This window comes from Pyrgilauda ruficollis, unplaced genomic scaffold (assembly GCF_017590135.1).
Source record: "Pyrgilauda ruficollis isolate IOZ18807 unplaced genomic scaffold, ASM1759013v1 scaffold56, whole genome shotgun sequence".
NCBI classification, from domain to species: domain Eukaryota; kingdom Metazoa; phylum Chordata; class Aves; order Passeriformes; family Passeridae; genus Pyrgilauda; species Pyrgilauda ruficollis.
Window position 1 is genome coordinate 2,553,303 of NW_024527266.1, and position 17,032 is coordinate 2,570,334.

The 17,032-nt window shown below is 38.9% G+C and overlaps 1 protein-coding gene across 1 annotated transcript; it reads left to right on the forward strand.

The window, feature by feature from the left end:
- The first annotated feature begins 5,934 nt into the window (after window positions 1-5,934).
- On the forward strand, window positions 5,935-16,818 carry NCF4 (neutrophil cytosolic factor 4). The gene is made up of 10 exons (XM_041481570.1): window positions 5,935-6,145; window positions 8,039-8,123; window positions 9,282-9,435; window positions 9,761-9,831; window positions 11,200-11,327; window positions 12,317-12,374; window positions 13,955-14,053; window positions 14,798-14,928; window positions 15,022-15,087; window positions 15,864-16,818. The coding sequence occupies exons 1-10, from the start codon at window positions 6,114-6,116 to the stop codon at window positions 16,090-16,092; spliced, it is 1,053 nt and encodes a 350-aa protein (XP_041337504.1). The 5' UTR covers window positions 5,935-6,113; the 3' UTR covers window positions 16,093-16,818.
- The last annotated feature ends 214 nt before the right edge of the window (window positions 16,819-17,032 follow it).

Consider the following 17,032-nt stretch of genomic DNA (forward strand, 5'->3'; position numbering starts at 1 on the left):
TTCTTGAAATCACAACTTCAAAGTTCTCCAGTACCTTTGTTTGGCTCAGATTACTGAAGCAATCCACAAGCATGATGATGCATTCCAAGATTAAATAGCACTCTGGACAGAAAGTTATTCTTCATTTCCTTGTTCTTTTCTGTAGTAGGACAGGCCTGTTGGCTACTGCTGTTTAACACATATGTGATAGTTTAGCCACTACAGTCTTTTCTGAGGGTTTGGGAATCTGTTCTAAGACCTGGTATCAGAGCATTACTGGCACATTTTAAAAGAGCAAGCTTTTTATATTGTTTTCTGTTTGCACTGCAGGTGATTTTGAGTGCAGGTGGGTTGCAAAGAATAATGGTTGTAGTTTCTCACTTTTTACCTGATTTTCCCCAAGAATTATACATGTACTGAGCATTTCTCCTTCTCACCTCCCCACTCATGAGAAAAGTCTTAGTCAGCCCTGTTTTACAGATGGCAAAGCTAAGGCAGAAGGAATTACACACAGCAAGGCAGTGGCTGAACTTGCTATGGCAGTTAATTAAGAGGTCTCTTGTTCAGACCCAGTTTCACACAACGAGGCACACTTCTGCCTGTTGAGGTATGGGAGACATGAACTCCAGCCTTCCACACTTGAAATGGACAGTTCAGCCATCGATTGGGGATTGAATTGCTTATTGAAATGTTAGTTGGTGCATTCATTCCACAAGTTTATCTTTTAAGGAATGAAGGCTGACGTAATAAAAGGCCAGTAGGTGAGGCAGCAGGTGAGGCAGGCTGTAAATATTAGTTGTGAGGAATAGACAGAAGAACTTTGAAAATCATCAGACTTTGCTATTTATTGCCTCTCTATTTGCCACTTGCCTGCCCATCCTAATCTCTAGCCCCCTTGCCCCCTGATTTTATTGAGAAATATTGTCCCAATTTAAGAACCATTAGAAAATGAGCTGTAAACTCTGTATAAGGAGCAGACTGGATATTTCTGCACCAGAAAATTGTGCTTCTTTGACTATATCAGTGTGTCTTAAGTAGTACAACTCCCCTAGGGTAAAGACAATTATACCAGTGTAAAAGTGCATATCCAAATATAGCTGAGTCCCGAATGAGAAGGTACCTTTGTACCAGTAATAATTAGGTCCACAGCAAGGGACAGATTTATTACCTTACCTTTAGAAACCTGAGGTGACAAAACTGGGAATATAGCTATTTCATAATTCATGTGTATTCCTAGGAGACAGATAAAACTTTCATAGGGAGAACTGGCCCACTTGAGGACTTATTTACTGGCCAGTGGTGCCTGTCTCTCTTCACTTTTCAGAAAACTTCACTTAACTACAGGCATTTATCTAAAGTTCCTAAATAAGGTAAAAGGAATTTGATCACAGGATTTCTTCAAATGTATAGGGAAATTAAACTGTTAGGAACAGTGTAGGATGATTTGAATGTATCACTGCACAAATTTTAGCAAATCCCAACCCTGTTTTGCCATTTGGGGAAGTTCAGTGAAATTTTTTTGAGTAATTATAACAGGTGTTTTGAACTTGTGAAATAGATGAAGCAGAATTTTCTTTACCTTGAGTAGCAATCACTCACACAAGATTTTTGATTCTCGAGATGATTAGTAGACTTACAAAAATTATCCTGCCACAAAGGTGTACTGCTGCTGTGCACTAAAAGTAGGTTTTAAAGTTCTGGAGGGATGGTTGTAGGCATAGCTCTCTCAGGAGTGCTTGAAGGGAACTTTCCTGCTTCTTTGCCTGCAATGGCCAGTTACCACGTTTTGACATTGGAGAAGTTGACTAGAGCACAGGGCTCCACCTCCAGCCCACATCTGTCATGCACAATAGCAGTGACAAGCTCTGCTCTATTTCTTCCTTATTTACCTCTTTTATCCAGGAAGTGATATGTGATCTGGATGAAGAAATGTTCTCTTGTTGTTTCTGAGCTTCCATTTTTCTCACTTAGTATAGTCCTGGACATCAAATATCCACCTGAGCTCTGTGAGAACAAAATGTCCATTGTTCATGAAGAAGTTTCTTCTAACTCTTCCAGTCTTCGTGATTCTACTCTATCAAGAAGAAATCCTTTATATTTTTAAAAGGAAGCAGGTTTATTTTAAAAGAAGAATTGTTTTCCACCGAGAGGAAGATCACAATACTGCTTGTGATATTGCTCTGCATAAGAACAGCTGGTGAGATCTGCCCATTGAATCATGAACTAGCAAACCTCAGAATGGTACTGTTGGTTGCTGATAATGTCTAAAGAAAAGCCTCACCTTTTTTTTTTTTTTTTTTTCCCCTGAAATCCTTATTTTGTTCAAACAGTGGAGGTGAAAAACACAGGATTCAGATATATGATTTAGTTTGATATTCTGAGAAGAATGTAGTTTAAAAAAATGCTGCTCTTTCTTTAAGATTTGGCTCTGTAAACCTCTTCCATGTTGAGTAATAATTTATTCTGGAAATGACACCATTAAATTCACTGTCAGGAACAGTGGTAGATGCTGACCTTTAAATTTCTTCAGTCCAAGATGGATTATTTAGTTGTGTTTATATCAGCAGGGCACAAAAAGAGTATTTTTCTGCAAATACCTACTAGCTACTTTTCGCCCTAAAAAAGCAATCATGGAAACACTGTCCAGATTTAATTCAAAGCACATTTCCAAATGCTATCAATCCATACTGCTGTGGCTTTTTTAATCCCAACACAATGCATGACTAGGAGAATATCCATACATTCAGACACTATGAATTGAGCCATTATCACATGAAGAATACAAAACCAATTAGCTCAACTCTCAACTTATTCTGTCTGTTTTTGTTTTTTTCAAAGTGTCAAGTTCAGAAAGATAGGACAACTTCTTTTTTTTTAAATTTTTTTTTAAACTGTCCTGAAAGAATATAGGAAAGAAACAGTCTTATTACTTACCATTGTGCTATCTGCCTTCTAAGGATATTGTACCACTACCTGCAAAAGAGCTCCAAAGATTGCAGGACAGACATGAATAGCTTATCTAATGTAACTTTTTTCCAGAAATTTTACAGAACTGTAATAAATTATTCATGTGCTATAATAAAAATAATTGCTAGATTATACATGGCTGTATTTGAAAATAAATATTGTAAAAGTCTGTTAAAGCATTCTGTAAAGCTGGTGGTCTGTACAAGTATTATTAAAGGAAAATGGAAAAGATCCCCAAACACTTCCCAAATCAGTGTTATTACAGTTGTAGCTCAGTCTCAAGCAACCACAGGAGTCAAGGCATCCAACTGCTAATGATGTGTATGCTACAGAAACAAATATTCCACATATCCTTTGAAAACAATAGGTTGAATGAAAGCATCTTGCAAGCCAACTCTGCTGTATGTGCTTCTATTTGATGTTCAGCTTCCTTGCAGTTACAGCTAAATGTTATTTCCTTTGCAGATTAATTTGTGATGAGATCAGACACCTTTTAACAATATTATTCTTGTTCACTTTCTCCTATCACTTTAAAGATTTATTCCATGGCTGGTGATTGAGCATAGCTGCCCAGCACTTTTGTAAGATCAGGTGCATGAGAGAGAAGCCGGTATTCCATAGAGACATGCAAAATGATACAGTAGCTGCTGCCCTAGCAGACATGGTATGTAGTGCTGTCACCCAAACTTGATTCAGCTGAGTATTTCTGCTACAGTTTTTGGTTTACCTTTTATTAGTGGTTCATGTATCTCTAGTGATTTGGGACTACATTCCTACTTTTCATTAAAATTCCTCACTCGCTTTCGTTGTTTGGTTCTAGCTGATCCTGTCAGATTTCCAGGGAGCTGTGTATCCTTGTACATGTGTTTTCTAACAACAGGTGCATTGGACAGAAGGCCACAGTTTCACAGCTCACAGGCATGTCCAAAATAATAGAGTAGATTGTGAACTGTGAAGAGGCATATAGTGGTGGCAGCATATGGTCATGATTCAGTCATCTGAGGATTCTCTTAGTAGTCTGCTTTAATGAACCAATTTTTGTTTTGTATTCCTTGCACTTGGATGAATTCCTGCTTTCTCTTCTCTTGCACATGTATGTGGGTTGGTGCATAGCACCACAGTGACCATGCCAGCCATAGTGTGTGGATGGATTTTCTCAAAACCGAGAGCTGGCCATGTCAGCTGATGAAATTGGGTACTTTCCTAGTGCAGGCATATCTCTTAACATAGGTACTGTTAGGATATCAGTTTTGTAAAGGATATTCATTTCATTCATGAAATAATTATTTGAACAGAGAAAGCATGTGTATTTGATTAGAGACAGCCTATTTTCTCAGCCCAAATAATAGAAATTGTTATTTCTACTATAGCAGCACAATAGTAGAAATGGAAAGAAAACAAGTGGTAGTTAAGGCACTGATTTGGCACAGGAGAACATGGCAAGTCAGTGTTTCCAATCTTAGTCTCACTGCCTTGGTGATCCCTCTAAAAAACCAGCTATCCACTCATCTGAGGTAGAAATCTGCCTTTTGTCAGAAAAGCAAGCCTTTTTTCTGGTTGAGCTCAGAACAAGAAAATACTGCAGAATCATAAATATAGTAGGCTTAGCATTATTCTCTCAGGTTAGTATTATTACTAGCTGTAATCTCTAGTGGAGAGTAGTGGAATTGAGCTGCTTTCAGTTTGTTTTACTCATCTTACAGCAAAGCATTTGCATAGACAATTTGTCTGAGAGTTTCTGTCAACTTGTTTTCAAGAAGCCACCTCCCTAGATAAACAATAAACATGAATTTTTGCATTGTGCCATATCCTCTGTCTAATAAAAGATGTACCTGCATTTTATCTAGATTATCTTTCAGGACATTTGAAAAAAATTAGGATACCCTTTCTATGATTTTCTTGTCAAAGCTATGATATGTAGCAGAGTAGCAGATTGCTCAGAAAATACAGTTCAGAATTTTGTTCTCCTGGTCCCTTCTGATCAAGAGACACTATATCCCCTCTCAAATTCTATTATGGTGCCTAGAGTTATCCATGGAAAGGAGCTGGGTGAAGGATTTACTTCATTAAAATGCAATGCAATGCAGTTACTCTCAAGGCCGATGATTGCAATTGTAAATAGAGTTTTATTTTGAAGGATGCTGGTTGATTTTTGCTCCATTCAGATGGGAATTTTTGTTCTTGGCAGCGGAAGGAGGAGACGGAGGCAAATATGTATTGAACATGAAAATGGAAGAGAGTCAAAGACTGAAATAGAGAGGCAAGGATGCACATAACAGCTTTTGACTAAGGCAGATAAGCTGTGTTACAACTTAGCCATATTATTAAGAAATCATGGTTTCCTCATCACTTTCTTCCTTTCTTCTTCTGGAAAGATTGTCAACTGATGTTATAGAAATGCTTTGTCACAACAGTTTGAGTAAAAGCCAGGGCAAGCCGTTACCTTGTCTCTGTATGTGGCAAATGTGTGTTGTTTCGAGCACATGAAGCCAAAAAGATCTCTGGCCTTTAAAGGACTCCTGTCTTACTTGCATTGATCCATCCTTCAAATCTCATCTCCTGTGCCCGATATCCTGGTGTTTGACAAGGCTGATTTTTCTGATGATACATTCTGCTCCCATTTTAAAATTTATTCTTTAGCTCCACCTCCTGGCTCTTGGTCTGTGAAAAGGAGGATCCTTGGGAATCACAGAGCCTCAAGAAGGAATCAGAAATATTAATCCTAGTTTACAAATATTAATGTAGAGGTATATATGGGGACATTTTAGCTGAGGCAAAACAGACTTTGCTGAACCCACTCATACTGGCTTTCAACAGAGACAAATATTTTGGTGGAGGGTGGACAATGGAATATGTGGCTCATAGTTTCTGCGTTTTCTTGGGCTTTCAGTTTCTCAATTGTGGCAGTTTTGAGACATGACAGACATCACAGAGCAGTCTCTCTTTATTACTGTTTTCCCCCTGCTACTTCCTCAAACCCATGGGGGTGGGGAGGTACAGCAGAAATCGTCTGACACTGAAACATTAAAAAAAGATCTCTGAGGCCTTGCAAAGGAGTCTTGTTTCATGCAGGGAGAATTGCTCTGACTTTGTGTTCATCCTATTAAATCAGGAACTGCCCAAGAAGTAGAGGAATAGATCTTAGTCATCTGAATTTAAGAAGAACAATGTCTCTTCCCCGACAGCTGCGAGAAAAGAGGTAATGTGTCTCACCCTGCTCCTGCCTCCCCACAAGCCTCATGTAACTCCTGTGATCTGTTTGGTTAATTTGGATGCAAGCATCTTTGGTGATTCTAAAAGGCTTCTTGTTATCAGAACAGTGCGTAACTTCCACACTATTAGGCTGCTTAGGGTCGAGCAGACCATTTCTTATGCTGGAGTAGACTTTCTTCTTTTTGTGGGGAATATTCATGACCTAGGACATAGTGGGTCATTGTCCTCTTCATAGCTGCAAAACAAGTTTCCCTTTTACTGGAGTTTATGATATGAGTGTTTGTGATATGACTAATTATATCTCTTGGTCTCCATAACCACATCCCTCTTCACAGTAAGGGGTAGTATTTACAGTATTGTGGGTGGTGCTGATTCATGGCATTTTCCTTGTACAGCAAACTATTGCAAGATGTTGCATCACTGCTTCAAATGGGCTACGCCTTGTGGAAGCCCCTGCTTGGGATATTCTCCTAGCAGAATAAACTGAGACAACTACCACTTTTTTTTTTTTTTCCTATATTTTCAGAATATTTAACATTTTGTCAGCTTGCATTTCTTAGATGATCCTTTTAAAAGTCTCTCTTTATTTCATTTGTTATTTTTCCCCCTCATTCTAAATGCTTTTTAGTCAGGTGTTAATATAAATACCCCTCTGACAACACTGAGTTATATGACTGAAGCAAAGGTGAATTTGTCTGCTGCTTGTCAAAGCTGTTGCACCAAGGAGAAGGTCATAGAGGAAAAAGCACCTGCCAATCTGTGCTTTTTTGTAGTGTGGGCAGTGTAGACCAGTAACATGACTGTGTGGTCATATGGCTGCTCGTTAGGTGTTCCTGCAGGGATCCTTCCTCACTTCAAATCCAATTCTTTCTAGGATCTGCAAAGCTTATTCTAACCTTGCCTACTACCATGTGTTCCTTCACACACTTTTGACAATTTCAAACAAGTATCTTTGTGCTTGCTTTGGGTTATCTGCTGTGATTGGGAGATAAATACCAGGTTCAATCCCCGTGTGGACCATTCATTAAGAGTGGTATTTGATGATCTCTGTGGATCCCTTCCAACTCCAAATATTCTGTGATTCTGTGATGACCCTTATCTGCTGTGACTGGGAGGTCTCTCTCCAAATATTTGATAGCCTAGTCTTATTTTTCCAAGCCTCTTTAAGAGTTTGCTTTATTGTGATGTTTACAAGAAAACTTGACAACATTTTGACAGCTGGTGTAGGCACCACTAGTTTTTGTTACAGAACAATACTATCCTTTTTCTTCTTTCTTCTTTTTATGTTTGTGCTTATCCTGTTGTTTCTTTTCTTATGTGTATATGGTACATTTTACACATCTTGCACAGAGTATAAAGTTTTTAGGATTTAGCTTTGTGCTGTCAGTTTCTACAGCACCTTGCATAACAAGCTCTTTTCTCAGAACTGATTCCTATTCCCTACAGTAATACAGTAATAATAGCAGCATAAATCATGATATATAATGATCTCCTTAGAATAGGATCCACTGATGCAGGGTTCTTTTTGTAAATCTCCTAGATTAAAGAAGGATTATGAATGTATCCACAGCTGATCACATTTCTCAGGAAAAGCTTAGCAGTTCAAGTGTTTGTTTTGTAGTCCTGTTCCTTGAGCAAGCCTAGGAATGAGAGGGGTATTTTTCAGGCATAATGAATCTTCTCTGTGATCACTGACTTGTTGAATCTTGACATCTCAAGATCAGACCTCCAGAGGAAGAGAATGGCGCCATGAGTTTCTAATATCTTGGTTTTGGTACTAGAAAATGTGATATTGCCTATCTTTGCTCTGTGTGGCATAGAACACCTCAAAGGCTATTACCAACATGAGTAACCTAAATCTTCTATTCTTGCTTCACAGTGATTTTGACCAGCTTCCAGACGATGTACCTGTTTCAGCTAATATTGCAGATATTGAAGAGAAGAAAGGCTTTACTAATTACTATGTAAGAAGGGATATTTATCCTGCCTCTATATGCCTTCACCTGTGACTTCTTTGGCAATGGGAAGCAAAATGCAGCTAATCTTGTGTACTTGCTTTTTGGCATGAGTAGTTCCATGTGGAAGACTTCTCAGTGCTTTATTTTTCTTGAATGAAGCATAGTTATCCCAGATTCAGTCTAAAGATTTATTTTCTGAATGAAATGTGGGAGATATCCTCTAACATCATAATTTTTCCTAATATCTGCTTTGTTTCCTGTTGGAGTGCTGTACCATTGGTGAAGATAGTGGGAAAGTAATTTAGAGGCTAGAAAGGCAGAGTCTTGCTTATTATTCTGTGGTACTGGCAAGTTAGGATGCTCCCATCTTCACAGGAGGTAGCATATTAAGACATGAAAGAGCACACAGGAAGAGAGTAGTAGAGAAAGGCACTAAGATTTTCTGAAGGTTTGAATATGCCCATCTCAGTCTGACTTCTTCTGGTGACATTGCTCATAAAACCCTTCCTACTGCAGTATTCAGGTTTTTCTCTGGAATAGAGATGTTTGGTTTCTCTGTCTTTATGTTTTCTGAAGGTTCTGGCTGCAATGTGACTCAGAGGTCAGTGCGTGGAAATTTTGGGTTCCTTTAGAGCAAAGCAATTTTGTCAAAAGAGAAATATAATAGTGGTTGAAGGAGGTCAGACAACAATTTCTGCAATTGTGTACATTAAAGTCAAAAGAGAAGTATGCCTTCAGTTCTGAAAATCAATTGATTTAGATGTCTGTCTGTCTCTAGATTTAGATGTCCAAGGCATCTTATTGTAAAATATTTGTATTTGTCTCCCTAGTGTACTTTGCTGGTCACTGAAGAAAAGTGTGCAATCATAAAGTTAAATCTAGTAATTTCATGTATCACTTTAAGATTATATAATATAAAGCAGCCACAGGGACATGCTTCATATGCAAGCTAGACCCACACAAATACCACACTGGTGCTACCTTGTTATATCCTAGCTCCTGAATTTGCAGATGCTTAACTGAAGGCTTGCTTTCCTCTCTGCTCCTAAGAGAATATTCCCACTAATGGAGCACTGATCTTATGTTCTTATTTTATTCCTCACATTCATTTGGTGAGTATTTATAAGTATGAACATCAGCCTGAATCCCTCTTTTCTGTTTCAGATGTTTGTCATTGAAGTAAAGCTTAAAGGTGGTGGCAGATACCTGATTTTCCGGCGCTATCGTGAGTTCTATGCCCTGCACACCAAACTAGAGGAGAGATATGGGCCAGAGAGCAATAACAGCCCATTTACCTGCACACTCCCTGTACTGCCAGGTAAGCTGTCAGTACCAAACCTTTGCACAATTAGCAGCCCTCTCAGCTCCAGGCTGTCCTGAAGAGGAATGCAATGAGAGAAGTAGTTGTGACAAGGAACTAATTCCTGGCTGTGGATGCCAGAGAAGTCATGCTCCATTGATAGCCCCTTCACTTGTAGTAAAGTCCATTTAGAAACCTAAAATCCCAGAAAATATGTATTTTTTTTTTAGCTTTTGCTTTCTCCTGATTGCTTCATTTCTCTGACAGCCTCTTTTTTCCATTTTTTTTTTTTTTTTTTTTTTTTTTACCCTTCAATAAGTGTTACATGTTTTATATTTTCTAGGAAAAGTTTTTGTTGGTGCCAAAAAGGAAATTGCTGAGAACAGGATTCCTATCCTAAATGTCTACATGAAGGTAAAACATAATTTTAAAGTAAAGAATGCAGTCATCACTGCAGATACTTAGCCATTGAAATCAGTTAAGGCAGACAGTACTGCTGGGGTTCTAAGTATCTGCTTCTCTCTGTTCTGCTTTCCTGACAACACAGTGCCCACCCTGTGGTACAACCTGAAGTCCTCTTCCCCAGATTGTTCAGACTGCTGTAGGGTCTGCTGGAGTATGCAGTTCACAAAGGGTCACTGTCCTCATATACAGATAGACATCCTTACCAAAACCCCCCAAGATGTATGAAGAAATGGTGAATCTCCAGGTGTTGCATGAATACAGAGTTGGTGTGTCCATCCAAGGGATTAGGAGAATGGTGTATGGGTTGTGCTTTACCCCAAGCACCATCAAGTGCCACACAGCCTCTTGCTCACTCCCTGCTTCCCTAATGGAATGGGGAGGACAATCAGGAAATGGTAAAACCCATGGGTTAAGAACAGTTTAATAATTGAAATAAAGTAAAATAAAATACTAATAAATAGTTTTAATTAGAAGGGAGGTAACCAAAGAGACAGAGAGAAATAAAACTAAAGAAGAAAACAAACAAATGATGCACAATACAATTGCTCACCACCTGCTGACTGATGCCCAGCTGGTCCACTGAGCAGTGCTCAGTGGCTCCTGGGCAGCTCCCTCCAGTTACATACTGGGCATGATGTCCTATGGTATGGAATATCCCTTTGGCTAGTTTGGACCAGCTGTTCTGGCCATGCTCCTTCTTGACTTCTTGTGTAGATCCTCACTGGCAGGATTTGGGAAACAGAAAAGCTTGGCTTAGACTAAGTAAGCTACTAGCTAGAAACAACTAAAACATTTGTGTGTTATCGACATTATTATCATGCTAAATCCAACACACAGCACTGTACCAGCTACTAAAAAGAAAACTGACTCTCTCACAGCCAGAATCAGGACAGGTGGGCTGCTGAGAGTACCTGAATTACAGTGAAGATGCAGCATACATCAAGGAGAGATATTCTTTGTGCGCAGGTTAACTGAAGACATTAACTTCAAATCACTAAAAGTCTGAAGCATTAAGACTGCCTTCTTTCCACAGTCATTCATGTTCTGAAAAGAAAAACAAAAAGCTATTTACTCCTGCAGTAAATCAGGTACAAAAAGTGTGAAGCAATATATTGGCCAACTCCAGGAGTGAAGAGGAGACTGTCAGCTGTTCAGCTGTGTCCTGCTGAGTGAGAAAGGAGAGGAGGGAGATTTCTGGCAGTAATGAATATCCTTCATGATCCCGTAGGTCAGAGAGGCATATTTGTTACATGTAAATAAATAGAGAATTGGTCTCTCCCACTGTTACACTCTGCTTCCTGCCTGCTCTTGGCACAGAACCTGCTCTGCCTCCCTGCTTGGGTGTTGATGGATGAGGACGTTCGGCTGTTCTTCTACCACTCAACCTTTGATGGTGAGCAGGTTCCTCACAGACTGAGACGGCTTCGCCCACGGACACGCCGAGTGTAAGTGATTGACATGTTTTTTTCAGCATTGCTTGATGTAAGAGATGCTGTCCAGCTATGGGGGGAGAGAGAGTTGAGGATCACCACTGTGTTTTCCAAGTGAATCCATGAATCCTTAATATAAGGGTATTTGTGGTGGAGTGAACACAGAGTAGTTTTTGTTTTCAGTAATCTCCGATTTTTTAAGTGGATGTGGTACTTGCATAAAGGAAAATTCCAAAATGAAAGTATACCTTGCCTTCTTTTTTAAAGAAAAAATACTGTCCAGATTTATCTGCCCATATTTCTTTAATGGTAGTTTCTATTATAATGTGCAGAATATACAGGCCAAGCTTAAGGACATAGACTTGCACCACTGAAGTCAATGTGAGTTTTGGCACTGAATTCAGTGCTCTGGTTCAGACACTAAATGAAACTGAATACTTAATTTGTTCCCATCCTTTGTCTAAACAGGGGCCTGTCCTACATAGCAGCATTGACACCCCTTTGGAGATCTGCTAAGTAGATGTCATACTTCATTACCCTTCAGATAAATTAATTCTCCTTTCGGCATTCCAAAGATGGACTCGCTTCCTTTTCACCTACCTCAAACAGTGCAAAAACTGCATGTGTGTATGATGGCGGAGTTTGAACTAAATGCCATAAATGCTAGAAACAATGATGCCCAGAAGGCAGAGTAGGGGGACTGAGCAGTGCTGTGGAAGAGAAGTCCAGAATACTGACTGTATTGAAAATTCCATCTCTTCTCAGCAGCAGACACCATCAGATTGCTGCAGCTCTGCACTGAAACGGAGAGAACTAGGACAGTGTTGCTGCATTCATATTTATTTACTTGAGTGCTGCACACAGATTCTCACGCAGTTTCTCCAGTGATCTATGGCATACATGCCCCTTAAATAGCAAAAACACAGATGCTGCACTACTGATTGTGTAGCATTTTTAATGACTTAGAAGGATGTTTACCTCCCTGTTGTCTCGTTTCTTTGCAGTAAGAGCATTTCAGATCAAGTGCCTGTTTTTGACCGCACCGCAGCTCCGCGGGCTGAGGTGAGTACTCGGCACAACCTGTCATAGGACAGGAGATTAAACTCTGTTTTACTTTGGTACCTCATCCATCAGGTTGCCATTTTCAATTAGAGCTTGGGGGAAGAAAGTGAAATAAACAGAGAAAACCAATTGATTTTAACAACAGGGAATGAAACAAAGGATGGAAAGAGGTGTTCTGTTCCTCATCACTTGAGTAATAAGAAGGTCCATGGTGAAATTAGAATGACAGGAGATTCAAAACTGAGACATGTACAGCTTACTGCCAAATGGTCCACATTTGCATAGTGCTATCCATAAATTAAATCTAAAACAGGCATAAGCTTCAGCTTCAGTGACTTCAGCATATGTTTAAAAGCTTTGCAGGTGAGGCATCTTAGTATTTTCGGTAATATAAATGCCCATGCTCTTGTCTTTTGTGGTATATTTTCTCAGTATTAAGCACATGAGACTGCTTTGTAACCAGTGTTTGAGCAGGGTCTTGCTTCCTGAAACATGTGACTTTGCCATATAAGATAAAAATCCCCATGCATCTGCTTTGAGGTTTGTTGCTTTTGTTCTTTACACGGAGAATGACAGGTCTGGGAACAGTCATATCTCTGGGGTTTTATCTATTAATTTATTAGTATTGAATATACCTACCAGAAGTTTTCAATAGGTGAAAAAAGGCTTTTGAAAGGGCTAATAAGTAGACATCTGAACGACTAGCACAACAGTAGCATTGTTTTGTTTGTTTTTTATTAAGAGAACTGTTGGCATTAACAAGACCAGAAGAACAATTGCAACGCAGAATAAAGAGCACCTTTTCATTTTTGCTCCTCTAAGACCATTTAAATGGCTACCATGTTCTTTAAGGACAATGGGGGAGATGTGTATTTTTGATAACTCAGCCACTTTAACTATCCAACCTTTTGTTAGGGTGATAAGCATGTATTTGCCTCCTTTTTTTTTTTTTTTTTTTTTTTTTTTTTTTTTCCCCTGGAGAGGGCATCTAAGTTCCATTTCAACAACATGTCAATTTCCCAGGCTTTCCCACATCTCCCAGTTCAGCATCCAGACCTGAAAGCTAGATGTAAAAGAAACAGTTAGTTACCCTTAAATTAAGACACAACATTTCTGCAATTTTTTAAGGTTCTTTGCAATATTTTGCAGCAATCTAAAAGCTGTAAGGCTGCAAAGAGGAATAATATATTTTTTTCAGTTCTCAGAATTTCAAGATGTCAGTTGGCTTCAGCTCTGTTGTCTTACTTGCTCTCAAGTGCTTTCAACTTATGCATATTGATTTCTCTGGTGCTCAGTGTTCTGCCACTTTAAGAATCCTTGTGTGTAGCCCTCTCAGGGCCATGTTTATCCTAGTGCTTTCACTGCTTCTTCAAAGCAGTTTTGTGTGTGCTGAGTAGGAGAAGAGATTGTGAGAACTGCAGACTACAGTCAAATATATGTGACCTTATCCCAGAAATACATATGTGATGACAAAGTGCACACTGTCTTGCTGCTTTATGCTTTCTCCTCAAGAACACAACAGAAAGATTTGCTTTTGTAATTCTGTGAATTAATAATTTCAAGGTTATTGCTTTCCACAGGCACTGTTTGATTTTCCTGGAACCAATAAACTGGAACTCAAGTTCAAGAAGGGAGATTTGATCTATCTACTCAGCAAAGTAAACAAAGACTGGTTGGAGGTAAGACTGCAATAGCAGTACTGAATTATTAGCATATCTTGAAATATATGAGTAGAAAGGGCTCTCCTGATCCTTGTGACCTGCCTCTTCCTTTCAAGGAGAAACTGTATCATAACTAGGTCTTACTGTCAAGACTAAATCCTTGATTCCAAGTTAGTAATTGTTTGGTTCCTTGATGGTTTTTAGCTTACAAATTTTCTGCCCTCCAGACTTCAGTTTTTATTTGCATTTGCTTCTGCTGGAATGTTTTTAAATTCTTTGGAAGTGATTAGAACATAGAAAGGCCACAGAAAGGAGATGGAAACTCCATTTCAGTGATTAATTGGTTTCTTGCCTCAGGGTGAGTTGATGTATGCTTCATGCTTCATACCACAACACACGTCAGCCTGATTAGAGAGAACTTGGGCAATGCAGCAGTGTTCTGAAAAAAGGATGAGGGGAACATACTGTGTGTTTGCTGATATGATATCTCTGCTTGCTCAAACACCACAGCCCTCCTTGCTAACCATCTGACTTGCATTTTTTACACGCTGTTTCACTCCCCTGCCTGGTATTTGACTATGTAATTGTATAACCTTTTTGTAGGGATGCCATCAGGTCACCACTTCCATAGAATTTATTTTCTTGATTATAGTGGAAAAATTCTTACTGTTGTTTCTATGTAAATTAATTGAATTCCAGAACCCATTGCATGTGGTCAAAATGGCATGGTTTTCTTTTTTCTAACATTTTCTATCTTTCCAGGGAACTGCTGATGGCGCCACTGGGATTTTCCCATGTGCTTTTGTGAAGATCATAAAAGATTTACCACAGCAGGAAGACACAGTTAATAAAGTTCGCTGTTATTACTATGATGAGACTGTGAGCACCATCAGGTAGTAACAAAATAGTCTTCAAGTTTGCTGATGAAGAAGCACCAACAATTCTCTTGTCATGATATGTAATGATTAGATGTGTTCTAAATACAGGGACATCTCAGTGGAAGAGGATCTTAGCAGCATTCCATCATTCAAAGACCTAATGGCATTGATGAGGTACCATGCAAGCACTTGTCTGTATATTTGATACTTAAACAATTGTCAAGTTCATTCTGGTTTGAGATTTTCCACATTCTACTTGGTCATCACCATGTTTTGTGTATGAAATACTTTTCAAGTGTCTTGAAACAGTTACACTTTGACTTGGTCCAGGGCCATCTGTGCAGACACTAGCCCTTTTTGGGATTGTCAATGAGTAAGGAATGACACACACTTCTGACTCAATTGCGATGGGTAGAAATTTCCATTTCTTGTACTATGATAAGAGCCATACCTCCATAAAAGCATCTTTTGTCTAGTACATTTCTTCAGGATGTAGGACATGGCCTTCTAACACTTGTTAACCTAGTGTTAAACTAGATTAATCTGGTGTTGAACATCAACCATTTAGAACATTAAATATTGGTTATAGAACACTTGTTCTAATATTCTTACACTCCTCAGAAAGAGCAAAAATAAGTGGGCAAAAGTTGGTGGTAACCATGATCAGCTGTTTTTCATGATAATTCTATTAAACACACAGATTAATTGTGCCATTTATGTGGTGTTACTGAAAATGGTTCTTGGTTCTGATAGATTTCTTAGCTTAAACACAACACAGCATGCATGTGGCTGTATGATTTCTAGTACTAACTGTATCAAGAAAGCCAAGACACCCAAGGCTTTGTGTGGCTTTTATCAAAATTAATTAGATTGTCAGTATATTGTTCATCATGTAGCACCTCCCAGGCATTCCTTGACTTCTGGGGATCAATCTATTTCTTTTCTGCCAGGCAGGAGTTTAACCAAGAAGACATTGTTTTGAATTACCGGGACGCTGACGGTGATCTGATCCGCTTGCTCTCCGATCAGGATGTTGAACTCATGGTGTCTCAGAGCAGAAAAAGTCCCTCTGAGAAGCACTTTTTCCCTTGGAAGTTGCACATCACTCACAAAGATGACTTGGGTGTCTACAACACTAGTCCAGGAACAAGTGCTCCTCAAACAGTAGGAGCAATGTAAGTGCTATATAGACATCCCTCTCTGCAGGCAGTTTCCTTCAACATGTCTTTGAAGTGTCCTTGAAATGACTAATTTTTAGTGATATAGTAACTTTCAGTGTAAAATCTGTACTTAGTTAACTTCTTCAGCTTTTTAGCACACATCTGCAATACAGACATCCACAAAGAGACCAGAGAAGGTGAGGAATAGAGAAATAAAATAATGAGCCATGTTTACAAAGCAAGTCAGTGTCAGCCTGCAACAGAGGTCTTCTGAGCCCCTCGACCTGTTCTAGTTTCTGTTCTGTTCTGTTCTGTTCTGTTCTCACTCCCGAGGCTAGTTATTTGTCCAGAATGTCTTCATAAGCTTTTGTTTTTTCTCTAGACTCCCATAAATTTCTCTTCATTTGCTGATCTGAAGGTTTGTGGGCCATTGTGTAATTATTTCTCTAATGTTGGAGTCTGACTGGGTGTTCAGAGTTTGTCCTAGGAGCATCAAGAAAACTTTTTTGGATTGCAGTGAAGAAATTGCAGCCCATCTTAGCTTTCTTCTTTTCCACTGACTAGTATATTGAATTCTGTGAATCAAACCTAGTACACCTGTGGTGTTCCTTATAGACCTTTGTATAATTGTACAATCTACTTATTTTCATGTTCTGGGAAAATGTGTAGGATATCTACTCAAACAGCAGTTTCTTCTCTATCTTCTGCTTTCTGACATTGCATTCAAAGTTGAACTAACAAGAAATTACTGTATCAGATTCTTCAACAAATAAAGTTAAACATTAGTTCATCAATGTTTTTTTAAAAGTGGGTTTTTTTTTTGGGGGGGTGCTTCTTGACATTATTTTATTGAATGTTACAAAATGTGACTTCCTGCTTCAGAGGCATTGTAGCAATGTAGTTTAGAAAGGAGATGAAGTAACAGCAATGATTGTGTCAGTGATATTACATGTTGTGAT